Source organism: Natator depressus, chromosome 9, assembly GCF_965152275.1.
Source record: "Natator depressus isolate rNatDep1 chromosome 9, rNatDep2.hap1, whole genome shotgun sequence".
Classification (NCBI taxonomy): domain Eukaryota; kingdom Metazoa; phylum Chordata; order Testudines; family Cheloniidae; genus Natator; species Natator depressus.
The window spans coordinates 46542984-46569814 of NC_134242.1; the positions used below are offsets into that span (position 1 = coordinate 46542984).

At 43.4% G+C, this 26831-nt stretch overlaps 2 protein-coding genes across 6 annotated transcripts in view; both read left to right on the forward strand.

Annotated features, from left to right (window-relative positions):
• Positions 1 to 134: 134 nt before the first annotated feature.
• Positions 135 to 5536, forward strand: POLR2D (RNA polymerase II subunit D). Its single transcript, XM_074963007.1, has 4 exons — positions 135 to 291; positions 2165 to 2345; positions 3813 to 3908; positions 4398 to 5536. The coding sequence occupies exons 1-4, from the start codon at positions 219 to 221 to the stop codon at positions 4474 to 4476; spliced, it is 429 nt and encodes a 142-aa protein (XP_074819108.1). The 5' UTR covers positions 135 to 218; the 3' UTR covers positions 4477 to 5536.
• Positions 5537 to 11861: 6325 nt separating this feature from the next.
• WDR33 (WD repeat domain 33) overlaps positions 11862 to 26831 on the forward strand; it is a 103388-nt gene continuing 88418 nt past the window's right edge. For 2 of the 5 annotated variants that reach the window (XM_074964026.1, XM_074964024.1), the window contains exon 1: positions 11913 to 12064. The gene's annotated coding sequence lies outside the window, so the exon portion shown is untranslated. Of the gene's footprint in view, positions 12065 to 26265; positions 26405 to 26831 lie in introns of those variants that run through there. The other 3 variants (XM_074964028.1, XM_074964027.1, XM_074964025.1) reach the window with 3 other exon arrangements.

Genomic DNA, 26831 nt, shown 5'->3' on the forward strand with positions numbered 1-26831 from the left:
GGACCCAAACTGGGGCCTGGCCCCGCTCAGCCCGGCGTGGGGGAAGGGTGGGGGGAGACGCCGGCTCTCCCAGCAGGCTGCGCCCGCTCCGCCCGTCGGCGCCCCCTGGCGGGAGCCTCGGAACTCCTGGCTCTGGGCGCGCAGCCGCGAGGCAGGAGGAGGGCGGGGGCTCGCGGCTGCCTTCGCTTCCGGCGGGGAAGCCGGTGCCGGCTGAAGCGATGGCGGCCGGAGGTAGCGAGGCCCGGGTCGCGGACGTGGAGGAGGACGCCTCGCAGCTCGTCTTCCCCAAAGGTGGGCGGGGCTGGGGGACAGAGCCCGGGAAGCAGGAGAGGGAGATTCCCCCGGGAGCTGGGGGGACGAGTGGAGAGCAGGAGAGGGAGATTCTGCTCCTCCGGAGCTGGGGGGCACAAGGGGGGTCCGGGGAGTAGGAGGGGGAGAGTCCACCGAGCGGGGGGATGGGGCGCAAGGGGAAAACATGGCCTTCTCCAGCTTGTTGAACCCCAAGTTATCTCCCCCCATTCCTGTATCTGTTTCCCTGTAAATAAAAGGAACAGTTCCCGGGCTGAAAGAAGAGTCTGGAAATCGGGGGCCACTTGACTGCACCCAACCGTATCAATACAATCCGGCTGCAAATTGGGGTTTGAACCTGTGCTGTGCCTGGCCTTCTGGGGAATTAAAGCTCCAAACATGAAGCTACTGGTGTAATTCTTTATCTGGCTGCAGAGTTTTGGCCTCCTGGCCCTTGTCTGACCCAGAGTTTAACTTGGGAGCTCAGTCACATTTCCCGAGCTGTTGATCATTATAAATCCCCATATATCAAAAATCAGGGTAATTTCAAAAAGAAAAAATTATGGAATCTCTGATAGCTGTGACAATAGCTCAATCATCATTGTTCTAGCAGGCCATCTGATTCTAGCAGAACCAGTACATCTTTGAAGTGTTGTTTAAATGACATTATATAATGCTTTTCAGTGTATAAAGGAGTATTATTACTATTGATTGTACCATGCTGTGCAAATTCAGGACAAAGAGGCAGTCTCTACCGCAAAGAGCTTTATGTAAAAAACCCTGATCTGTATCAAGCTGGCACAATTAAATGATCCCTGGGTTTGATGTGAGGAACTCTAGTTTTTCTTCTCTGTGGTCCATGACACAAAGGTATTACTGCCTGTGAGAATATTTTCAAATTATTATTATTTTTTTGTTTTGGAAACCAACTGTTAAGGTTTGAAACAGGGACTACAACTGCCCAGTGGGTTCTGCTGAAAATATTCTGAATCTGAAAAAGATACTAATATTTGAATAGCTATATTTGTTCCTTAAAGGTATCCTGAAAAGGGAAAAAATTGGGTTTATTCTCTTTTTTGCTTTTCTGATGTAAATGGAGACCCAAAATATTTGCAATCTACTTGCTTTTTAGCATTAGAAATTCAGGCCTTGTCTATTCTGGTAGTCACTCTTGATGACAAGCAAACTAGTGAAGTGGTTACAGACCAAAAGCTGAGAGAGAGAAGATGATCTATGGAGAGGGGAAAGGATTTTTAGTCAGACTGTTTAAAACTTTGTTTTTATTAATGGCTATTTAATTTCAATGACTAAATAACATTTGTAATAAAGGAAGCCTTTGTTAAACATTCTGCATCCTCCTCCTTTAATTAAGGTGCTAGAAGTAAACATCCCTAAGACCTCCCAGAAGCTCTCCAGCAAAACCGCAGAAGATCACACTTGCCATTCCTGATTTTTCTGAGACAAAAAACAAGTAGTAAAACAAGCTTATTTTAAAGCAAGATACAAATCCAATTTTTAAAAAGCCTTTTCAGTTTTACCCCTTTAATATTTGCTTTTATTTTGGACCTTTGTGTCAAGTGAGTAATATTAATTACAAAAATATGATTAGCTCAAAAGATAGGGCTGGTAATTTAAGTGTGTATGATCAGAAAGTTAAAAATAACTGGAGTGCTACTCAGTATTGTAAATCTAGTTGTGTGGCCTTGGAGGAATTATAGTTACAGTCCATGAAGTACAGGATTTTCACAGTCAAAGCTGTACCTGTGGTTCATTTGTCTTCTCCCCAAAGCTATATCCAAGCACGAAACAAAGCGTATAGAAATTGGCTTCTTTGTTGTTGTACTTATCTTTCTCTCACACTGATACTCGCATACAGAATTTGAAACTGCTGAGACGCTTCTAAATTCAGAAGTGCACATGCTTCTTGAGCATCGTAAACAACAGAATGAGAGTGCTGAGGATGAGCAGGAGCTTTCGGAAGTCTTCATGAAAACTCTGAACTACACGGCTCGCTTCAGCCGCTTCAAAAACCGGGAGACCATTGCCAGCGTCCGCAGGTGAGTGGGAGAGTCAAGGAAAGATGATTTTATTGGGGAATTTAGTATGTAATGTGTGTGCTGTATTATGAAGTTGAAACATGGTAGTTATTGTTATTCCCAGGAGCAGGGTTGCTGTAGAGCAGTGGTTCTCAACCACAGGCTGAGAACTCCCAACAATCCCCTATACCTAGCATCCCTGCTCAAAGCGGGGCCAGAAGCAGAGCCCTGGGTGCTGGGCCGGGTAGCCCGGACCCCTGCATGGGACTGGGCAGCTGGATCCTGCAGCAGGGCCAGATGCCGGACCCCCACGCAGGCAGTTGGACCGCAGGACACCCCCCTTTGCAGCCGAAGCCTGACCCTGAAACCCCACTGCATGGGGCCAGGCGGCCGGACCCTGCTGTGCGGGACCAGGCAGCCGGAGCCTGGGACCCCTTCTGTGCGGGGCCAGGTGGCCTACAGCTGGACCTGGACCCCCGCATGGGACCAGGCAGCCGGACCAGGCAGCCAGACCTGACCCTTGCAGCGGAGCCCCACGTAAAGCCTGTGGGTGCTGTAGCACCCCAGCAAAACTCTAGATCTCAGCACCGCACACTACCCAGAGGCCCCCCACCCCAAACCTAGCCACAGACCCATTTTCCTGCCCCCTGCCTCCCTGCAGCACTCACCAGGCCCCTGCTGGCAGGAGCGCTCCTGCAGGCTGCCTTACTCTTTCTCCCCCTCAGCCAGCCCCACCCCCTGCCTGACCAGTGTGGCAAATTTTGAAATTATTTTTAGCACACAGCTGGGCTGCAGCTGTGTGCTAGTTGGGCTGCATGCAGTCCACAGGTTGAGAACCGCTGCTCTAGAGATCTCAGTCATGTTTTTCTGGGGAAGTGAGAGACTTGGTGAGGTTCTGTTAGAGCAGTGGTTCTCAAACTTTTTTGCTTTGGTGACCTCTTTCACAAAGCAAGCCTCTGAGCGCGACTCGCCCCCCTTCTAAATTAAAAACACATTTTTTTATATTTAACACTATTTTAAATGCCGGAGGCGAAGCAGGGTTTGGGGGTGGAAGCTGACAGCTCATGAACCCCCATGTAATAACCTTGTGACCCCCTGAAGGGTCATGACACCCAGGTTGAGAACCCCTGTAGTAGAGTGGGTAACAAGAGGCCCGCGGTAGGGCCTCCAGAGCTGTTTTGGTACAAATATTTATATGACAGCAGATTGTGGTAGATGGAAGGGACTTTTCTAGCCCTTTTTTCTTTCGGGGCCGGGGGGGAGAAGCTTCGGGGGTTATTGTGTGTAATTTTTTTGTTCTTACTAGCAGTAATGGGGTATTAATAATAAAATAAATACAACTTATGCTGCCCTTTTTTTCATCCTCATTCCTTGTTCACAGATCTGTCAGCACCATGTCATCAGTTCAGTTTCTTTTACATTCTTTTCCTTTCCTCTGCTTTTTTTATTCCATTTTTCCTATATTCTCACCATCTTCTCTTTCTGCAGTTTGTTGCTCCAGAAAAAGCTCCATAAATTTGAATTGGCGTGTTTGGCTAATTTGTGTCCTGAGACAGCTGAGGAGGCCAAGGCTTTGATTCCCAGGTGAGAATTTATGTCCTGTGTTTTATGATTTATGGGTTCTATGATGCAGGAATAAGGGGGAAACTGAGCTGACCTATTGTTTCCCCTTTGTATCCAGTATTTCACAGCCACAGTGGGCTGGCCTAAAAGGTACAATTCTCCATGACGCCAATCAGATAACTGTGTTTATGCCTGGCCCTGCCCATTCCTGAGTGTTGTACCCTTTTAATGTCATGTCCTGAAACTGATCAGTGACAAGGTGGAGGGAGAAAGATATCTGATTTGCATAATTCAGTGTGGAGGCACATGAGAGCTATAACATGGGGCTTCAGAGTTGTCTGTGTATTATAACACAGGAGGAGGTGGAGATTTGGATAAATCGTGCAATGCCAGATGGTACCAAAAATGTCTGAGGCACTGGTGTAGAAGAAACATGAGGGAATTCTGGATATTAAAAATGAAAGCACAGGGAAGAGGCTTGTTTCTATCATTACTGTTCTTATCTTGCAGCCTAGAGGGCCGGTTTGAAGATGAGGAGCTACAGCAGATTCTTGATGACATTCAGACCAAACGAAGCTTCCAGTACTAGGGCTAATTACCAGCCCTTATTATGAAAAGAAAGATCAGAGAATTTCAAATGTTTCTGTGCACACCAGTCCAATCTAGCTAGCTCCAGGACAGAGTAAAGAGAGTTCTTGATGCACAGTACTTCAGCCTTGGGTCCCGCACAGACATGTTTAAACTGGGGACCACTCTTTGACTTGTTGAAAACTGTAAACTTGACAAAGACTCATTTGCGGTGAGATCCATGGAATCTTGTAAACTCCTGTCTCGGTGGTTTCGGTACCTGTTTCCCCCAAGTCTCTGTCCCTGCCAGGGGAATCTTCAAAGTGTTTTACATTACAGGGCCTAGAATAAGCTTGGTGTGATTGTTCTTTCTTATGAACTCCAGTTACCTAAGGTGGAGAAATTTTGTTCCCATTGGTTGTTGGAAATCCTAATAGTTTGTAGAATCAGGGCTAATAAGATTCTGAGTGTCTTTTGAAATGTTTTTTTAAGAAAATGTTTTTTTCCTCCTTCAAGAGTGTATAATTGTTCAGTTTGAATTAAAATGTGATGTTTCTTATTATGTTCCTATACTTTGTAAATATTATTTGATTCACTCCAACTTTAATTATTTAAGTCCTATTGAGAAACACTTTGACCTGGAAGGAGGGAACAGTCTCTGGGGAGAGAGGAAGGAAGATAGTATTCTTGATCCAAACATCAGTTGTGATTATTAATACAAATGAATATAAATGAGCAGAATTGTATACACATATTTTGGGAGGGAGAGAAATATGATACTCTTATTGGGCTATGATTGGAAACTTGACATCCAAATCCATAGTGTTGAAAGATCATGCTGCTTTATAATCACTGCCTGAGTTACCTTGAGTGACACCTATTGACTCAGCAGCAGTAACATAACTTATTCCTTTTAATATCATTATGTCTCCTGGAATCTAATAAACCAAACATACCTTTCTGATTAACCACAGTAACTTTAATTGGGTCAGAATTATAAGAAAAGGTAACACGGGGTGAGGTCCTGTATCTTATTAGCTACATCCACCTCGTTTAAATCTTAGATTCAATCTCCAGCTGCAGCTATCATCAAACAAGTCTTTTATACTCTGCCTCACAGGAGATTTCTGTGACTGCCTCAACTACATGAAAATACTGATCTTTAAAAAACAAATTGAGGTGTTTTAATAAGAACGTCATATCAGAACCCTTACCTCCTAGCCTCATTACTTTTGGTGGTAAGGAAGCCCTAGCTAGATTATTTGGCTTCTTTGACTTGGTTTCTTTTAAATTTGTATGATTAGGTGTGATAGTTGTCTCTTGTTGATATTTAAAAATAAGATGGCAAGCTTTAGAGAATAAATCTAACCGCTTTAATGAGCTGAATCTGATCCCACAAGGCTTACATCGTCCTCTGCTAATAGACTGATAACTACCAAACATTGAAATCCATAATAAATTACAGCTACCACTTTTCAAAGAAGATCAGAAGCAATAAAACAGACAAGATGGCGGGAAGAAGGCCTCTTAGACCAATAAAACCTCCGTGAACTGCTATTGTATGATAGAACTGAACTACTAAACATGTAATAAAGGGGTTGCTAATACTGTATAGTAAGGGTGTTCTCAAAATATGAACATTATTCAGGGCTATTTTATTGTAGAAGGTTTGTGACCCCTTAAATTAGCGAGATGAAAAGATGAATTCATTGCACCTTGGAAAGAATAATTTGAATTACTCAAATGTATTACTAGTTCCTAAATAATCTGTAACTGCTCGAGAAAAAGACTGGGCCACTTATGTGGACAGCTCATTAAAAATGTCTGTTTAGTGTGGAGTTGATGGTCAAGAAGGGAAAATATAGTATAGTAAAACCTCAGAGTTACAAACACCTCGGGAATGGAAGTTGTTTGTAACTCTGAACAAAATGTTATGGTTGTTCTTTCAAAAGTTTACAACTGAACGTTGACTTAATACAGTTTTAAAACTTTACTATGCAGAAGAAAATGATAAAGTGAATAGCTTTTTATATACAAGCTGTAGAGCTTGTTTCCACAAGATCCTGTAGCCAGTCAGGAGCTTAGTAACATATCTAAAATAATTATACATCTATATGAATAGTCTTATGCATTTCTGGACAGTATGAGGCACCAGATACTGGACTAGAGATGGACTTCTGATTTGTTAATTTCTGTGTAATTTTTTACCTCCCAGGGTTGCTCACTGAGCTGCTATTCTACGCTCCTGCCAATCTATTTGACAGATAAGTTGTTCTGCATTTATCAGGAGTTTAAAAAATTGCTCAATACAGTTTAACTTAAACAACCAAAGCAACCATGCAGTAGGGAAAGTAAAAATAGAAACAAAAAACAGGTTAAGATGCCAAAAATCCCAGGATGTGGAAGGGGATTCTCTCTGCTGGTCCTCAAACCTATATATTACTGCTTCCCATAGCTGCTTACATCTTAAAATGAATACTTTAAAAATCCCCTTATTTTAAACTAGTGCATTCTTAGCTGTTACTAATAATGCCTTAGATATTAAAACTGGCAATTCTAAAACTACAGTTTATATTTTATCTTTTGGCCTTTTTTACTTTTAGCATATGCCTTGGCTGGGACAATGGAAATCAACGTGAAGTCAAGTTCGTTCATTATGATAATTTTCATTCCCTGAAGGCTGAAATGTTTGGGTTGCATGCACTGGTAGATGGGGGAGAGGGATGTTAATTTAGGATTTATGTCGCATGGCTGTGGAATTCTCTTGATATGATCTCAAGCTGCTGGTTACTACCCTTCCCCAGTTAGTCAGCTCTCTCCTAGCTGCTCAGTAGTATTTTCAGGGCATGGCTACACTTGCAGATGTAGAGCGCTTTGAGTTAAACTCACCTTCAAAGAGCACAGTAGGGAAAGCGCTGCAGTCTGTCTACACTGACAGCTGCAAGCATACTGGCGTGGCCACATTTGCAGCACTTGCAGTGGTATTGGGAGCGGTGCATTGTGGGCAGCTATCCCACAGAGCACCTCGTCCCATTCTGGCACTGTGGCTTGTGGGAAAGGGGTGGGGGGGGCAGGGCATTCTGGGTCCTGTCCCAACTCCCTGTGATGCATCGGTTCGTATCCTAGCAATCTCTGTGCTTCCGTCCACATCTGGCGCCATCTTTCAACATTTTTGGTCCTGCGCACTCTGTCTTACCTTTCGGTCTGCAGGAATGGAGCCCAGACTGTTGAGGAGTATGCTGACGAGTCTCACCAGCACGTCACGTTTGGCAGTTGAGTTATTCCTTATGATCCAAATGATCCAAATTGACAGTGAGGGCTCCGATGATGATATAGACTTGAGTAACGCATATGACACGAGTTTGCTTGTGGCATTCACGGACATGCTCACCACCGTGGGATGCTGCTTTTGGGCTGGGGAAACAAGCACTGAGTGGTGGGAATCACATCATCATGCAAGTCTGGGATGATGAGCAGTGGCTGCAGAACTTTTGGATGAGAAAAGGCACTTTCATGGGACCGTGTGATGAGCTCGCCCTCACCCTGCAGCGCAAGGACACAAGATTGAGAGCTGCCCTGACAGTGGAGAAGCAGGTGGCTATTGCAGCCTGGAAGGTGGCAACTCCAGACAGCTACCGATCAGTCGCTAACCAGGTTGGAGTGGGAAAGTCGACCGTTGGAATCATGTTGATGCAAGTTTGCAGGGCCATTAATCGCATCCTGCTCGGAAGAACCATGACTCTGGGTAACGTTCATGACATTGTGGCTGGCTTTACACTAATGGGTTTCCCTAACTGCGGAGGGGCGATAGATGGCACGCATATTCCAATTCTGGCACCAGCCCACCTAGCCTCTGAGTATGTTAATCAGAAGAGATATTTCTCTATGGTTCTCCAGGCACTTGTGGATCCCTTGGGCGTTTGACATTAACGCAGGCTGGCCCAGAAAGGTGCATGATGCACACATCTTTCGGAACACTGGCCTGTTCAGGAAGCTGTAAGCCGGGACTTTTTTCCCAGACCAGAAGATCACGGTAGGGGAAGCTGAAATGCCCATTGTGATCCTTGGAGACCCTGCTTACCCTTTAATGCTGTGGCTCATGAGACCCTACACAGGGAGCCTTGACAGCAAGGAGTAGTTCAACAAAAAGCTGAGCAGGTACAGAATGACTGTGCAGTGTGCTTTTGGCCCTTTAAAGGACCGCTGGCACTCTCTGTATGGGAAGCTGGACCTGGCCGATGACAGTATCCCTGCAGTTATATCCCCTCCATAACATTTGTGAAGGGAAGGGTGTACGATTCACTCAGACATGGAACTCGGAGGTTCAACACCTGGAGCCTGAATTTGAACAGCCAGAGAGCAGGGCTATTAGAGGGGCCCAGCGCGGGGCTGCAAGGATTAGGGATGTCTTGAGGGAGCAATTTGAGACTGAAAGCCACCAGTAATGTCTGGTGCCCTGCATGAGAGTGAAGTGCAGTGGTTCCAATGTTAGTAGGAATCTCTGGTTGTTATGCTGACTTGCAGTGTCTGTTTCTTTCCTGGGCTAAGGTATCTTTTACTTTATGCAATAATAAAGAACGTTTTCAAAGCCAAAAAATCCATTTATTGAAAAGAAACACAACTGCTTGGGAAACAGAAAGGGCAAAGGGGTGGGGTGGGGAACGGTACAATCACAGATTTGCGTATGTCCTGTTATCATACTCAACCTTCCTGTCTAGAGTGCTGTGCAATGAGTGCTGCATTTCAGGATGGCTATACTGCATGGTGATGGGGGTTGAGTGCCGTGGGTAAGGGTTGTAGTTTTCAGGGCTGGGTGGTGAAGCTACAGGTGTTGGATGCAGCTGGTGGCGGTAAGAACCCGGATGTTGGGGGAGGTGGGTTGCAGGTGACATGGGGGCACAAGGGAAAGAGTTTTGGACAAGGGTTGCGGGGGTGGGGGGGCGGGCACAGTAGTGCTCTGCCTGCATGGCTACGAGCGCCTGAATAGAGTCCGCTTGGCGCTCCATTATGCTTATCAGCCGATCCGTGCTTTGCTGCCAGAGCACCATGCTTTTGTGCCCGCGCTTCACATTCTGCTGGCAGATCCTCCTTTCACTGTCCCGCACTCCTGCACTTTTTGATTTTCATTACTTGAATGCTGCATTACTTCATGCAACATGTCTTCCTTGCTTCTACGTGGCCTCTTTCTGATTCTTTGGAGTCTTTTGGCCGGTGATAACACGGACGGCTGAGATCTCTAGGTTGCATCCGTAAAGGCAAAATGCAACACTTAACAGAGGCAGCATTGTTCACATCAGACAGAGCAATGATTCCCCTGTACTTAAGGGCAAGCACAGTCTACACAATAGCATAATTTGCCCATCCCAAAGCGAGCGCGCACAACCCACGGGAGCCCCAAAATGGTGCACAGGGTCAAGCGTGACTGATTGTTTCATGGCTGTACTGTCCTCTGGGTTTCTGTAACTTGGGGAGCGCCAACAGCTGCAGGGGCCACTATACTGAATGCTGTCCCCACACTTTCCACAGGAGTTCGTCCTGGAAGATATCTTGCTGCTGATGGTGACCTGGGAAGCAAGGGAGAGTCTTCTACTTCAATGCGGCTTCCATCCTGGCCCATATGCAGCTTGCCTCTGTGCAGCAATGGTCCCCCTGCCCCTCGTGGCACAGACAAGTTAGCCTTACTTGGACAAGGACCACAGTGGCTCTCCCGATGAAACCTGCGCAAGTTCTGGATGAGACCTCTGAAGAGATCACTGGGGCCGATTACTGCAATGTGAGAGAGCACATCAACGCCCTATTCTGCATCTAGGCATGCATGTAGCCCTAACTCTCCTCGCCCCAAGAGCCCGCACCAAATAACTTCCTTCCCAAAATAAAAGCCGCTTACCAGGCACCTCATCTGGTGTTTGTCCTTCCCCAAGCACCAGCCGCCATGACTGGCTACCTTCCTCCTGGCTTAAGAACAGCTCCTGGTTGCATGCATCTAGGGATTCCGGGGTTTCTTTCTCCGCCTCGGCACCCTTGCTCCTGCTTTGCTTCTCCTCCTGCCTTGTTGCACTGGGCTCTGAAGTGTCCATGGTGGTCCTCGGAATGGAGGTGGGGTCGCCCCCAAGTATCGCATCCAGCTCTTTGTAGAAACGGCAGGTTGCAGGGGCAGCACCGGAGCGGCTGTTTGCCTTGCGGGCTTTGCGGTAGGCATTCTGCAGTTCCTTCACTTTAATCCTGCACTACAGTGTGTCCCGGTCCTGGCTCCTTTTCATCATGTCCCTTGATATCTGCCTGAAGGTATCATAATTCCTACGGCTGGAGCGCAGCTGGGACTGGACAGCTTCCTCCCCCCAAACACTGATGAGGTCCAGCACCTTGCCATTGCTCCATACTGGGGATTGCCTGGCGCGTGGAGGCATGGTCACCTGCAAAGATTTGCTTAGAGCACTCCATGCCTGGCTGAGCAAACAGGAAGGGGATTTTCAAAATTCCCAGAAAATTTTAAGGGTGGGTCTGACGGTTGGTCACCTGAGGGCAGGGCAGTCGAGTTCAAAGTGATGACCAGAGTGGCTAGAACAGGCATTGTGGGACGCTTCTGGAGGCCGATCAGAGCGCACTAACAGACCAGGGCGTCCACACTGGCACCTTGGCGCTCTAGTGGGGGCGCACAAAATGTTATTCCACTCGCCGAGGTGGAGTACCAGGAGTGCTCTAGCTGCGGAGTCAGAGCGCTCTACGTGCCTGGGTAATATGGACGGGTAGTGAGCTAGTGCGCCCAGGGCTCCTTTAATGCGCTCTAACTTGCAAGTGTAGCCAAGCCCTCAGATTCAGGTGGTTCCCCGCTCCTCACACCAGTCAGAGAACACTGGCAGGTATGGGGGCGGGAAGAGCAGTTCCTGCCTTCTAAGCCAGGACTCCTAAGTGCAGGAACAGATTTCAGCAGTCCTCAAACTGTGGATTGTGACCCCCCCCCGCCCAAAAAAAAAAAAAAAAGTGAGTGGCAACCCTATTTTAAAGAGGTCACCAGGGCTGCCTTAGACTTATTAACAGCCTGGGGCTGAAGCTGAAGCCTGAGGCCCTCAGGTTACGAGTTCCCCCGGCTTCGGACTGAAGCCCTGCCCTAAGGCTTTGGTTTTGTCCCCTCGACCCCACCTGGGGTGGTGGGGTTGGCCCAGGCTCAGGCTTCAGTACCGTCTCCTGGGGTCCTATAGTACTTTTTGTTGTCAGAAGGGGATCTCGGTGCAACGGCGTTTAAGAACCCCAGGAGTAGAGCGTAGTCCACGCTACTTCTCTGTACGCATGCGCGCCCCACTTGCAGCTCTGTCCATGTCGGGTCGCCCCTGTATCAACTGCACGCACCCGCACCATGTACAACCGGGCTCCCCTTGCGCTTGCGCAGAGGCAGTCTTGGCCGCCGCTGCGTCCCTATCCTCGGCCAGGTCCGCCCCGGCGCCTTGGAGCGTATTGACGTAGAGCGCGTGCACCGCCCCGGTCGTTGGAGGGGAAAAGATGGCGGGTGGTCGCGGTGGGGGCTCGTGAGGCAGCGGCTTCCGGGCCAGGGGGAGTGTAGAGAGCGGCGCGGCAGCGGGGTCCGGTGGCGGGGATAAGAGAACAGTCGGACGGTGAGTGCAGCTAAGTGACGGGCCGCCTGGGGCAGTGCAGTGTGGCCGGGCGGTGTGGCTCCTCCGCCATTTTCAGGCCGTGAGGCCGGGGAGAAGGGGGCCTAGCGCCTGGGTCGGGCAGGGGAGGGAGGAGCTCCGGAGATGGGGAACGAGAGCGCGGAGCCTTGAGAGGTCAGTGGGGGCTTGGGTTTGAGGCCCGTAGAGTACGGGAACCCCAGGGCCTGGAGCGGGCTCCTGGAGAGTCAGCTGGAGGCTGTGATGGGGGCCTGGAAGTAGCACGAGAGCTCGTGGGGGGAGGAGGGCGGGTGGCCCCATCGCCCCTGGAGAGAAGTTTCTGCTTCATCTTGCTTTTCCTCCTGCTGCCTGTGGGTTAGGAGACCCCATGCCTGTTGAGTGTTATCTGTGCTGTTTGGCCTCGGCCATATGGCATAAATGGAACCATGTACGGCTGGCGATTGTTATAAGTTTATTTTGCAGAGTACATTAGACTTAATTGCAATATGATCCATCCCTGTGGTTTTACAGATGCAAACTTATTCTTTGCATAGCAAAAAAACTTGACCCACTAAAATCAGAACTCAACATTTTAGACAGAGAGAAAACCTTAAATTTTTGTTTTTTTGATATGTGACTTACGGCTTGATATACTCCTTTTCGCTATCATTAAGTAGCCCTACATTCCTTGTAAGTGATACTACTCTGTATTTGTATACTATGTCTTATCTGACCATATTAACTGTATTACAAAGTCTAATGTAGGTAAGTAGTCCTACACCCTACTTTTTTGTATTTAACCGAACCTTGAATTAATTTCCTAATCAAAAGTATGATCCTGGAGGGTATTTTTCTAACAATGGGGAGAGCTGAAGCAGATCACTGTCCACCATTCCTGCTTTCTAAAGCTGAAGTTTTGATGCTGGAAAATACTTTCTGATAAATAACTCTTTGAAGGGAGAGATTCAAGAGTGTGAACAGTTTTTCATCTCCAGTCCTACTAGATAGTATTTCTTTATTGGACAGATTACATTAAAAATTTAAGAGTATTTTAACCCTTCTGACAAATAATTTCTGAATCCCTGCCGTATGAACACTGAGCCTTATTAACCTGTGGACCACATGTCATCTTTAAGTGAGTTTACTGATCAACAACTTGTTAGATACTGTCAAACAAATTAAACACACGCTTGTATGAGAACGAGTCACAACTAATTAAAGTTAATTCTTGCTATTTATCATTTCACAACGTTTTTTACTAAAAAAAAAAAAAAAAGTTGCAAGATTAATCCTGCATTTTAGTAATTGATCTTGTATTCAAATATATACACTCTTGTTGGTTTTCTAATAAATACCACTGTAAACTAATGGTATACTGAGTGTTAATTTGAGTTCTCTCACTTACAGTGGTTTGGTTTAGCTGTCTTTTGTATAGCTGGTAAATTTTCCAAACTCTGTTTTTGAATGCTGGAAGCTAAAAAAAAAAATTGGACAATAGAATACTTGCAATGTATCTTTAAAGTTTTGATTATGTGGGTCAATCACTTTTTAGTGCAGGAATTTAAAATTTATACTTGCAAGTTATAAGAGTTTTTTTTACAAAGCTAAGTAATGTTAGAAATATTGAATATGTTCATGAAATATACAAAAATCAGGTTTTGTTGAGATTTAAAATCTCCCTTGCAGTTGTTTGAGTTCAGATACTGAAGTATTGTGCTAGTACATGAAAACTGGCAAGTGAAACCTGCTAGTTTATTTTCATTGTCCAAGGTTAGTGCAAAAAGTAAACATCAGCAATGAAATTGGACTTTAACAGTGTTCAGTTTTAATCAAACTGATTGGTAGAGCAGGTAAGATTTTAACCTTTAGCAAAGTTTTAACATGACTTGACTTAAAGTTTTTCCCCTCTTCCCTACCGTAACGAGTGCTTAAGGGTTGGATCACAAACAAAATTGGTTTATTTTACTGTCCTGAAAACTTTTTGTGTGCTTTATGTATTTTTGATATGTATTCATTATATATGAAGAGTCACCTAGTGTTGACAAGGACTCAGAGTAGTGTGAAATCCAACATTATGCTCTTCTTACTCTTGGGTTTATAAAACTATTCAAAATTTAATTGAATGCCAATTCTGATTCAACCTACATTCCACATCCTAATCTGTTTGCAGTTGTAGTCCAGTTGTGAAACGTGTAGTGTATTACATGGGGACATAGCATGTGTGTGCAGCATATCTCCTCCTTTCCTGCTGACTAGATTCTCATCTGTTGTTTAACTTTACCATTGCTAATATCAGACGTTCTTTAACATAAATTGCTGTATGCAGCATTTTTGCATTTGTGACATGAAATTACAGCACAGAGGTGCATATTGGTAGATTGAGGGTTGTGGTGGGATGAGATGAAACCTGAATGTCTAATGTTATAGCAGAAACATGCACCTTTTGGGGAAGGAGGGGAAGCAAGGAATGGGACAAATATTTCAGGTCTATACAGGTATGAGAAGCAAAACCTGTAACCAGCCTAATATTTTTGTTCTTTGAATGCCACCTGTGACCTACTGATTTGAAAATCTTTGTTCATTTTCAAGCACATCTGGGACCCCTGCGTTTCAATCCTGGGTTTGCTACTATTGACTTACTGTATGTCCCTGAGCAACAGTCCCTTTTCTCAGATGGGTATAATACCATATCTAGCTCAGATGGTTATGATTAACTTTTTAAAGCCCTGTGTAAATGCAAAGTGGTACTACAGCTTACAGAAGACTCATTTTATGCTTTAAAACTAACAATACAAACAGTGGTCAGTTAACTACTACTTCAAAGCTTAGTCGAACAGTCAGCCGTAGCAATCTTTCGCAATTTGGTCTGTTCCTGTGCAGCTGCAAGGGTTTGACAGCCTGAGAGTCCAACATCAGAACAGACTGGATGAACCCATGTAATAAGGGGTGTGCTTCTGCGCTGCCTCCACCCTTTGCTTGGTGGAATTTTATCCCGGCTGTTACAAGCCAGTCAGTTTACCTGCTTTCCCTATATTGTTTCTGTGTAGCAACTACTTAAATAGGAGCACTATGGATCTGAAGGAAGTCTACACATCCACAATGGAAACTGACTACAAATACACTCTGGCCTATATAGGAAATGATGTAGATCTAGTGACTCAGTGTGTGTCTACACTACTGATGCTACAGCGCTGCAGATGAGCTGCTATAGCACCATAGCATAGACACTTGCTACCGCAACAGAAAGGGTTTTTCTGTTGCTGTAGTTAATCCACCCCCTTGAGAGGCTGTAGCTAGGTTAACAGAATAATAATTCTTCTGTCGATCTAGTGATGTCTATTCCTGAGCTCAGGACAGCTCAACTATGTGTCTCTGGTGCGAGAATTTTTCACACTGAGTGACATAGCTAGATCAACCTAAGTTTTGGATATAGACCTTACACTCTCACTGGGATTTTCAAAGGAACCTAAGAGAGCAGGGTGCCCACTTTTTCCTAACTCTTAGGCTCCTTTGAAAAGCCCAGTATTTTAATTAAAGGCTGTATATCTTGGTGTTGGAAAAAACACGTAACTTAAAAATAAAACCAAATTTCACTGTTTCAGACGCTTGTCCATTAAGATGTCTTGTAATCTGCCAAGTGGGGAAAATGAAGGTAATACAGTAATAATTTGAATAAAACAAAAAACAGGCATACTTGTGGCACTTTAGAGACTAACAAATTTATTAGAGCATAAGCTTTTGTGGGCTACAGCCCACTTCATCAGATGCATAGAATGGAACATATAGTAAGAAAATAAATATATACACACACACACACATACGTGTGCGCACACACACAGAAGGTGGAAGTTGCCATACAAACTGTAAGAGGCTAATTGATTAAGATGAGCTATTATCAGCAGGAGAAGAAAAACTTTTGTAGTGATAATCAAGATAGCCCATTTAGACAGTTGACAAGAAGGTGTGAGGATACTTAACATGGGGAAATAAATTCAATATGTGTAATGACCCAGCCACTCCCAGTCTGTATTCAAACCCAAGTTAATGGTATCTAATTTGCCTATTAATTTAAGCTCAGCAGTTTCTCGTTGGAGTCTGTTTTTGAAGCGTTTCTGTTGCAAAATTGCCACCCTTAAATCTTTTACTGAGTGGCCAGAGAGGTTGAAGTGTTCTCCTACCAGTTTTTGAATGTTATGATTCCTGATGTCTGATTTGCGTCCATTTATTCTTTTGCGTAGAGACTGTCCAGTTTGGCCAATGTACATGGCAGAGGGGCATTGCTGGCACACGATGGCATATATCGCATTGCTAGATGTGCAAGTGAACGAGCCCCTGATGGCGTGGCTAATGTGATTAGGTCCTATGATGGTGTCACTTGAATAAATATGTGGACAGAGTTGGCATCGCGCTTTGTTGCAAGGATAAGTTCCTGGGTTAGTGTTCCAAAAACCTCTTGTCCACACACTATTTAAAGAAACTGTGAAAGAACTACCTGCCCAGGTAGCTTTTGGAACACTAACCCAGGAACCTATCCTTGCAACAAAGCCTGATGCCAACTCTGTCCACACATTTATTCAAGTGACACCATCATAGGACCTAATCACATTAGTCACACTATCAGAGGCTCGTTCACCTGCACATCTACCAGTGTGATATATGCCATCATGTGCCAGCAATGCCCCTCTGCCATGTACATTGGCCAAACCAGACAGTCTCTACGCAAAAGAAGAAATGGACGCAAATCAGACATCAGGAATCATAACATTCAAAAACTGGTAGGAGAACACTTCAACCTCTCTGGCCACTCAGTAAAAGATTTAAGGGTGGCAATTTTGCAACAGAAACGCTTCAAAAACAGACTCCAACGAGAAACTGCTGAGCTTGAATTAATAGGCAAACTAGATACCATTAACTTGGGTTTGAATAGAGACTGGGAGTGGCTGGGTCATTACACATATTGAATCTATTTCCCTATGTTAAGTATCCTCACACCTTCTTGTCAACGTCTAAATGGGCCATCTTAATTGTCACTAAAGTTTTTTTCTCCTGCTGATAATAGCTCATCTTAATGAATTATTTTCAGAGTAGCAGCCGTGTTAGTCTGTATCCGCAAAAAGAAAAGGAGTTAGTCTCTAAGGTGACACAAGTACTCCTTTTCTTAATGAATTAGCCTCTTACAGTTTGTATGGCAACTTCCACCTTGTGTGTGTGTGTGTGTGTGTGTGTGTGTGTGTGTGTGTATGTATATATATATATATATATATATATATATACATACACACACACAATCTTCTTACTATATGTTCCATTCTGTGCATCCGATGAAGTGGCTATAGCCCACAAAAGCTTATGCTCTAATAAATTTGTTGGTCTCTAAGGTGCCACAGGTACTCCTGTTCTTTTTGCGGATACAGACTAACACGGCAGCTACTCTAAACCTGTCATTAAATAAAACAAAATAAATCTCAACTCTAGTATGTTAATGTTGAGAAACCTCTTAAATATACTTTGTTTAAAGAACTTCTCAAACTTTATCAATGCAAATTTGAAGACTGAATGTTCCCATGGAATCTTATTGAGATCACAAAAGAAAGATACAGGGGAGACTTTGGGAACGTTTCAGCAATTCTAAGCAGTTTTGTAGCTGGGCAGGTAGTTCTACCACAGTTTCTTTAAATAACGTGTGGACAAGAAGTTTTTAGATGTGACTAAACTATGCTGTTAGCTACAAAGAGAAATGTTATCCCTGAAATGGTTTCAACTGTAGTACACACAGGACTTGAGTCAAATAATTTTATAAAAATATTTTATTCACAGATATATAAAATAGTAGTAGTTTTCTTGTTTTTTCCACCCAAAAATAAAATTATATCTTCCCATTCTTGTCTGTTTCTAGTTTTGTTTATACTGTAACAAGCCTCCTCTACCTATATTTTTCCCAATACAGAAGGAGAATTTCCTTTTCTTATCTTCTTCCATTTCATTTTCTAATCCAGATACAAACCTTCCATACAGTACTGTTACTAAATCTGAACATATTTTTTTCATTCAGTTTGTTTTGGAGATGTGTGCTCCAAAATTTAATACATTAGTATGCAGTGCAGTTGTAGCCTTGTTGGTCCCAGGATTATTAGAGAGACAAGGTGGGTGAGATGAATTTTATTGTACCAACTTTTGTCACAGCAAAATGCAAAATGGAACTGTAACCCACTAACCCCCTGCTTTTTGTCTTCTATGTGCAAAGGTGTGCAAGGGCCATTTTACCTTGAATGCACAAAAAGAAAAGGAGGACTTGTGGCACCTTAGAGACTAACAAATTTGTTTGAGCATAAGCTTTCATGAGCTACAGCTCACTTCATCGGATATCTTGAATGGTCCCTTACAATATGTCAGGAATGGCCAAATTTACAGACCCTCCGAGCCGCATACAATAATCTTCAGAAGTTCAAGAGCCGCAAGACATGCACAACCTACCCCATGGGGTGGCGTCTACCAGGGTGAGGGGTTTCTTCTCTGATGTCCCCCCACTGGGCTAAAGCCCCTAGCTCCCCCCCTGCCCAGTGTTGTAGGTGGAGAATGGGGGGGAGAGTACATGGGGGGGGGGGGGGCCTCCAGGAGGTGCACTTTAACAGTAAAAGAGCCGCATGCAGATCAGGAGCCACAGTTTGGCCATGCCTGTAATGTGTGCTAAGTACTTATACTAAACAATCTGTTGTACCTTGCATGGCCGTGAAATGAGAGTACCTTTTCCAGACTTGAAGAAGAGCTCTGTGTGGCTTGAAAGTCTCTCTTTCACCAACAGAAGTTGGTCCAATGAAAGGTATTACCTCACCCATAATGTGTTTGTAAGAGCTTGTCAGTATTTTGTCATGGTCTCATTGTGGTTCTCTAAAGGAAAACTAAATGTAATGTTCTCATTAGTACATTTCACTATAAGGAACACATTACTAACTTTTTAAACGCTTCTTTCCCATGTTTGTGAACTAAATTTAAAAAACAATAGAATTTTTGCTTAAATAAATCAGACTGGAGCATCTGCAGGGAAGTATCAGTATAATAGCTGTGATACAGTTAATTGTGGACTTAGTTAATATATAACATGTCTTTTAGTATATTTTACTACAGGGGTTCTCAACCTTTTTCTTTCTGAGGGCCCCCTCCCCGACGTATTGTTAAACTCCAGGGCCTACTTATGCCACAACAGCTGGTTTTCTGCATATAAAAGCCAGGGCTGGTGTTAGGAGGTAGCAAGAAAGGCAATTGCCTGGGCTCCTGCAAAGTTTTATATTGCTCAGGCTTTGGCTTCCATTCTGATTGGTGGGGTTCAGCTTTCTACTCTGGGGCCCAGCAAGTGTAATGCTGGCCCTGCTTGGTGACACCCCCCCCCCCCCCCTGAAACCTGCTCACAGCCCCCCAGGGGGCCCTGAATCCCTGGTTGAGAACCACTATTTTAGTACATATTTAACCAAGTTAAAAGTAATTGTTGCAATTTTTTTAAGGTGATTAAGTTAAATCTTCTTTAAATATTTATGAATAGCTTTTTGTGCTCTTCACGGCCCCAGTCTGGTTCCAGTTCTCTCTAAACATTGACTGCCCTTGCCTTGCTTTCAAAACCATTACTTCATTAAACAGAAGTGGTCATAGTTATAAAGGTGAGGAATGAAGAAGCATCCATACTCAACACTGAGCTGTGTGATCGGATCTTGAGAAATACCCTGGAAGTCCCAATAGTGGGGAATTCAGTGGTCTGAATCCCTTGGGATTGGACACCTAATTTGTACGAGACTTTTCTTGCAAGTTGTTTCCCAAAATGTCTTAAATGAGGACGACAAATGATACAGAAAGAAGAGATCCTCATAGAGGCTTGAAAAGTAAGACCAAAGATTGAATAGGTGTGGAGTCTGTATTATTCTTTTAAGGGTCTGATTTAAAGAATCAGGCCTGTAAATATGCTGCATCACAGCATGCATGTTGTGAAATGTTAGTACAGTCTGTCCCTGATTTACTGAGCTTGCAGTTAAGAAACTCCTACTTAACTGGTGGCAAACTCTGTCCCTTAGGGTTACTGACAGAAGCAGAGCTTTCAGAGACATGGCTTGCTGACATCTCCAAGGCAGGCTGATTGAAAGTAGGAAAGAAGGATGTTATAGGACTTCAGGCCTGGAGAGATCTTAAAGTTGTCAGGATTGAAGCTCCCTGCTGGTGGTTACCTCCCTTCTACTACTAAACCTGTCATTCCTTAGGGAAACTGTCTTCCTATATTTGGGGAAAATCCTCTGTTGAACTCCTGATCTTACAAAGGTTTGGGAGGGGGTTGATTACACAAGACACTTGTGAACTTGCGCTTCCACTATATGATTACAGTGAACTATAAGGTGTTACTTAAGTGTTTCTGCCACCTACCTACCTACATTATTAGCCTCATACATTTTGTATCATTTGATGCCGTTTAATAAAGTTTAAATCTAGTCACTGAGTGGTATGGAGTATACAAAATATATGCATTCTTATGAATGTTACTTATAATTTAACAACAGTATAGCTTCTTATCCCTATGGGAAGTCTAGAAGAAGCAGCTTTTGATTCTAGAATACTCGGAGATATGGTGGTTCTTCATGAGTGTATTTATGGAACATGTTTATAAATAAAATTTGGGTTTTGAATTTAGCATTCAATAAAACAGCAGTGCATTCTTTCTATTTCCTTTGCTTCAGTCTTACAATTGCACAAAATAATTGCTCAAGTTTTCCAGTGTGACAAGTAAGCTTTTCTTTCATTTTCTGTGAGTTTATCTTGGTCTGTCTCCCTTTTTTTTTTTTTGTCGTTACACCAATAATTACTTGCCTACCAGTAAATTGTGACTTTGAACAACAAGAAGTGATCTTGAAGAGTTCTTATGTGCTGTCAGATGCTCACAGAAATCATGCTTTCCCAGAAATATCCTTTTATGTATCCATCTAAATTTTGTAAGGTGTTTAAATTCCAGTACTGCTGTACACAAGGATTTAGTGTGGCAACCATAGTATGGACCAGTGAACTTATTTTATGTAAGCATTACAATACTCCTCTTTTGAGAAGCATTGACAGTGTCTAGGTTGGGTGTTTAAAAAGCAAATGTTTTATCCAAAGGTGCCAGCAATGCCATTAGAACAAACTTCAGGCCCAGAATTGCCAGAAGCAGTGCTGTTTAGAAACATAATCACTTGGAGCTTGGAAACTCATTTGTCAACACACGTTTCTTGGACCTCAGCAGTAGTTCATTCTTTCCTGAATTAATGCAGCACCCAGTTCTAGTGGAGGAAGATTATCTACATCTTTCTCCTCAAGTTGTGCCAAAGGAAATCTAGTTTAGCCCAACTATGGGCTAAGCTCTAGAAATAACTTGACCCAGAATACAAATCCAAAAACTGAGTTTTATCTTTAACTAAATATTCATAAATTAAGAATAGATTACATCTTCAAAATAGTTCTTAGTCATGTCTGACACTATTTCACTATGTCTATAACTTTAACTTGTGCTGCTTTCTCTAAAAGGTACCATATATTACCCGTAGGAAGTCAAGTCTGACTAGCTTAGGACACATGGGATAGTTAGTTCACTATCTAAATGCATGTTGAATGACATTCAAAGATGTATAGTATCTTTAATTTAAAAACCATAATTTGTAATGATATGATTAGAATATCTTGTGCCTTGAAAATGAGGTGATTAGTGTACTCTTTTACCTCCTCACTCACCAGACATGAATGATGACTGAAGATCTTAATTCTGGTCCTTCAGTATGGGCACCCTGACCACATATTCCTGCAATATCTTTTGACGATGAAGACAATGCATTTGGTCTTGGAGTTAACCGGTATTGCTTTATGATTAACCAACATATGTCAGAGCTTTAATAAGTTCATCAATGTGCTGTGATTAATTTCCTCCTCTACAACATTCCCTGCATATGGGAGCTAGAGATACTGTTTCACACTGTTTTTGATCCCTTGACACTAATCTTACTAGTGATTATCCCACAAAACCTGGTCCACACACTAGCATTTTTTTGCACTACCAGTACTGCAGCTGTATCAATAGTAGGAATGGTGGTAGCACTTCTAGCATACTAAGTGGGCTCAAATGTTTTTTTACTATTGTCTTCTAGAATTTATTAGAACAGCGTTAGATGACGTAGGAGTAGAAAATGTGAGCCTGCCTACACTAGTTCTCCTACCTTTGATGAGCTGCACCAGTAATAGTGCAAGGGAAATTTCCAAAGAAAATACTAGTGTAGATGCGTCCACAGACACACACAAAGCAAGCCTCAGTATTGATTTTGAAGTCTGGGGTGCTTGTCCATTTTTGGATCAGTAATACTTAGCATATGGAGAAACATCTTGGGATTCGTGAAGATTGTTACTTCTCTTAGGGAAATCAGACTTGAGGCCACATCATCGTAAATTGTACTCTAGATTTCCCAAGGCCATTAAAACCACATGACAAATGTTTCTGAGCAGGTAAGTATAAGGATTCTTTAAAGTGGATTTTCAGCCTGTATCCAGCTCAAGAGGCAGAACCAGACCTTTTAGTCATTGGCAGAGAGGGCATGACTTGGAGCTTTGGCGAGTTTGAGAATTTCTGTGGCTACAGCTATAGAACTACTTAATTTAACTTTGATTTCAGAAGATTTCTGAACCATTTAATTAAAGCTATTGCATTTATTCTCAGCAGAAAAAAACCAAAAACCTGCTACCCAGGTATAACCCAGAAGTTGAATCTTTCCTTTGAGAAGGACTGTATCATCCATTGCTCCTAACATGAAATGTGTCTAAACTGCAATGTTGGAAATATCACATTCTCCATCACAGGTTACATCCTTGTCCTGATTTCTAGTATTAAATAAAAAGAAGAAATTAGGCAGTCTACACCACCCGGTTTGAATGAAACAAACATTTGGGATCAACCAATGTACCACTTCAAAATGGAAACACAATCTATTTAAGAGATCTTATCTATTTGCTTTATAAGATCTTTATCTTATAAAGCAAATAGATCCCTAAGATTAACCAACCAAACACTACTCACGAGAAAGTTGATGAGAGAGATCCATGGATGTCTGTACGTTAGGCAGTTGCTGGTCAAATATGGAGCTGTTTGAGAGAATTCAAACGGTAATATGTTTTAGCTAGTCCATTGTGTCTATCAAGAATTTATGTTTGGGAGTATTTTTCTCGGTTAAGTTGATTCACTTCCTGCCAAAGCTTATGGAGAAAAATGTGTCAATTTTAGCTACTTTTACCTGGTGCCATGGCACCACATTGTGGTTAGCAAAACTGGGTCCTAAGATCCCAAGCAAATATTAAAATGTACTGTAGAGTATTTTATGGGGGGGACGGGACAAATATGCTGCTTGTAAGTGAAACAGGTTCTTTTTCTGAGTTGGTACAGTGAATTTGGTCTTCTGATCAGCTGCCTTCCCTATGTAAATAGACTACTTCTCCTTAGTATTTACTGAGATTGATCTGCAGGTTACTGCGTATGCTCTGTGGGAAGATGAGGGTATCTTTTTAGAGGTCTGTGTGGTGGTTTTATCTTTTTTTATAAAGACTGCTAATATTAATGTGAAACGCTAATATTAATGTGAAACTGTTCTGTGGGTGTACTTGCTAATTTCACTACTCAAGGCTTGACTTCTGTTTGGGGGGAAATTGCCAGTTAATTTTGACAGCGATGTGCAAACTAATAGTTCAGTTGTCTGTATACAGGTTGAGTAGCTGCGTTACTCCCTGGATCGTAATCAATTTATAAATTTGGATGGATGGATTTTTTTTCACTACAATAAGAAAAGGAGTACTTGTGGCACCTTAGAGACTAACCAATTTATTTGAGCATGAGCTTTCGTGAGCTACAGCTCACTTCATTGGATGCATACAGTATGCATCCGATGAAGTGAGCTGTAGCTCACGAAAGCTCATGCTCAAATAAATTGGTTAGTCTCTAAGGTGCCACAAGTACTCCTTTTCTTTTTGCGAATACAGACTAACATGGCTGTTACTCTGAAACCTTTCACTACAATGTGAAGTCTTTCTCTGCAGACTCCTGCTGCTGGAGTCTTCTGTAAGGAAAAACATATTTGGAAATTGCTATAGAAACACCTGAAGGGGGGTAATAGATATAGTGTGTTTGACAAGCATTTCACCAAAGTGTAGCACCTGTGTTGTGCTTAATGCATGCACTATGGAAATGATTTTAGCCTTCAGTTAACTCCATAGAGGAGACCACCTTGAAGTCATTAGGGCTCTGCATGTGGGCAGAGGTCTGTCTGCATGAAGTAACTTACAGAATCATGGATTTTTTTTTGTAATATTAGCATTAAACTTTCCTTAAAGATGGCATTATAGAAAAAACCCTCTTTAGACATTGTTAATGACTACTTAACAAAGTCAAGAGTCTTGTAAAGGTTGTGGTTTTGAGACCTTCATGTAGTCATTGAACTTCTGTCTATTTTTAAACACCTTTTTTCCACAATGCTGCAAACTAGTAATGCAGAGATTTAAGACGACATGCTTTTAAAATATTGCTGTGGGGCTAAATATTACTGAAGCTGGTATGGCAAAATGGATATGGTATGACCTTTTATAAATTATTGTAAGGGTAGCATTTTTTTAAATGTGAAAAGTAGCATACTGCAGTTTGATTTCAAAGGTTTACTTCAAACTCTGCCTTTTTATGTCTAAAGCAAAATGTGTAAAATTCCCACCATCTGGCGGTTGATGAACTTGGAAGAGTGTGTCTGGAATACTTCCCTCCCCCCCCATCCCCCCCCAAATAGCCCCAAAACATTTAGTGTTAAGTCTTGAATGTCTCCCAGTCAACACTGCAATAACAGCTCTGTTGAAGGACTTTATTGCAACATTGTTGTACCATGATATAGTTAAACATGATTCTGTTTCATAGTGTGGGTAGGATCCTAAGTGTGTCTGAATCATGCTGAAGTCTTGGACAACCAAACAGGTTTGAATGCATGATTTTGGTTCCTTCTCTATTGTGTGAATCATCTGTACTATTTTTTTTCCTGCATTTGGTCTGCTTCAGGCATCAGGTTTCTCTTGTGGATTTTCTTTGTAGAGTAGACTGCTTTGTCAGCACTTTTCACAGGCAGGCCTGGTGAACTGCACTGATGTGTCTCCCCAGGCTTCTGCCTCTGTGCTCAGGTAGAGATTTTTTCATCGTTTGCTCTGAGGACTCCTTTTCCAAGTACTTCTGGCCATTTTCACCCTCTCCCTGCAGTTTGGTGTCTGTCAGAGCAGGAGAATGGGGATACGTTTAGCTCAGTGGTGGGCAAACTTTTTGGGCTTGAGCGCCACATCGGGGTGCGAAATTGTATGGAGGGCCAGGTAGGGAAGGCTGTGCTTCCCCATATAGCCTGGCCCCCTGCCCCCTATTCACCCCCCTTCCCCGGGACCCTCTGCCCCAACCACCTCCCCGGGACTCCACCCCCATCTAACCCTCCCCATCCCCTGACTGCCCGCCCCCAAACGTCTGCCCTATCCAACCGCCCCCTGTTCCCCGTCCCAGGATCCCACCCCCTATCCAACTGCCCCCTACTTCTTGACTGCCCCCCAGGACTCCCTGGCCCCCTTACCATGCTGCTCAGAGCAGCATGTCTGGGAGCTGCACTGCCCGGCTGGAGCCAGACATGCTGCCGCGCTGCACTGCATGAGCACGCAGCCCTGTCACCCAGAGTGCTGCCCGCGTGGCTGCAGGGGAGGGGCTGGCGGCTAGCCTCCCGGGCCAGGCAGGCCATAGTTTGCCCACCTCTGGTCTAGCTTAAGCAGATCCCTAGCACTTCAGCATTGCAGTAGAGCTCATATGTTTATATGGAAGGGCTCTTATTTCCAGTCAGGATTCGGATGAATGGGAATTATTTCAACTGTCAGCATATCCATTTCATTAAGTTAGTTTCTCATGGACCCTAAATCATGATTACTCTTGTGCTGGTTGATTTTTTTCTCAAATCCAGGAAACTTCCCACCAGTCAAACGTTTACGGAGGCTTTGGTGGACTTTGATGTTTGTGCTGTGAGAGGATAATGACAAAACCATGGCTGTCTGTGCACAAAAGACATTATGTACTTTCCTACTAGATGGTTTTCATAAGTTTAAACTTGTCCTTCTTGAAAGTGCAAGTTTCAGTAATTGGATCCTTTCCCTTTTGGTTCTAGACTGCTGCTTCAACTATGACATCCCTTTTTCTGAAATCAGCATTATTTCAGGGGCCCTAATCTGATATTCATTGGACGAATGGCACCTCACTCTAGTATTGCAAACTCTTACTAATTCCTTTTTGAACTACTAAGAGAAGTAAGTGTTCCTGAATTTTCTAATGGTAAAATCTTTATTACTTTTGGTCATATCTATTTGGAGGGTTAGCAAGCTTGTGTGGCCTCTTCCATCAAGCACCTTGCCTTTTGATTCTCCACTCTCAATAAGGTGGTTCCAAGGTCAGCCCTAAAGTTTGTTTTGAAGACCGAGATGGCCCCAGGGTGGGGTGTCACAGTAACCCAGCCTGCTATGGAAACATGGATATTATTTCTTCCAGTTTGGATTGTCATGGTATTGCAACCTGCCCTCATAGGTAAAACAGGATTTGTGGTACAAGTGAAATACAATCTTTGACAAACATCAAGCAAAAGTCAAGATTGAGGGGAAAGTATTAGTAATGGAGAGGAATACCTTAAAGAACTTTGTAATTTTAACAGCCCAAATGTTAGACAAATTTAACTTTGCC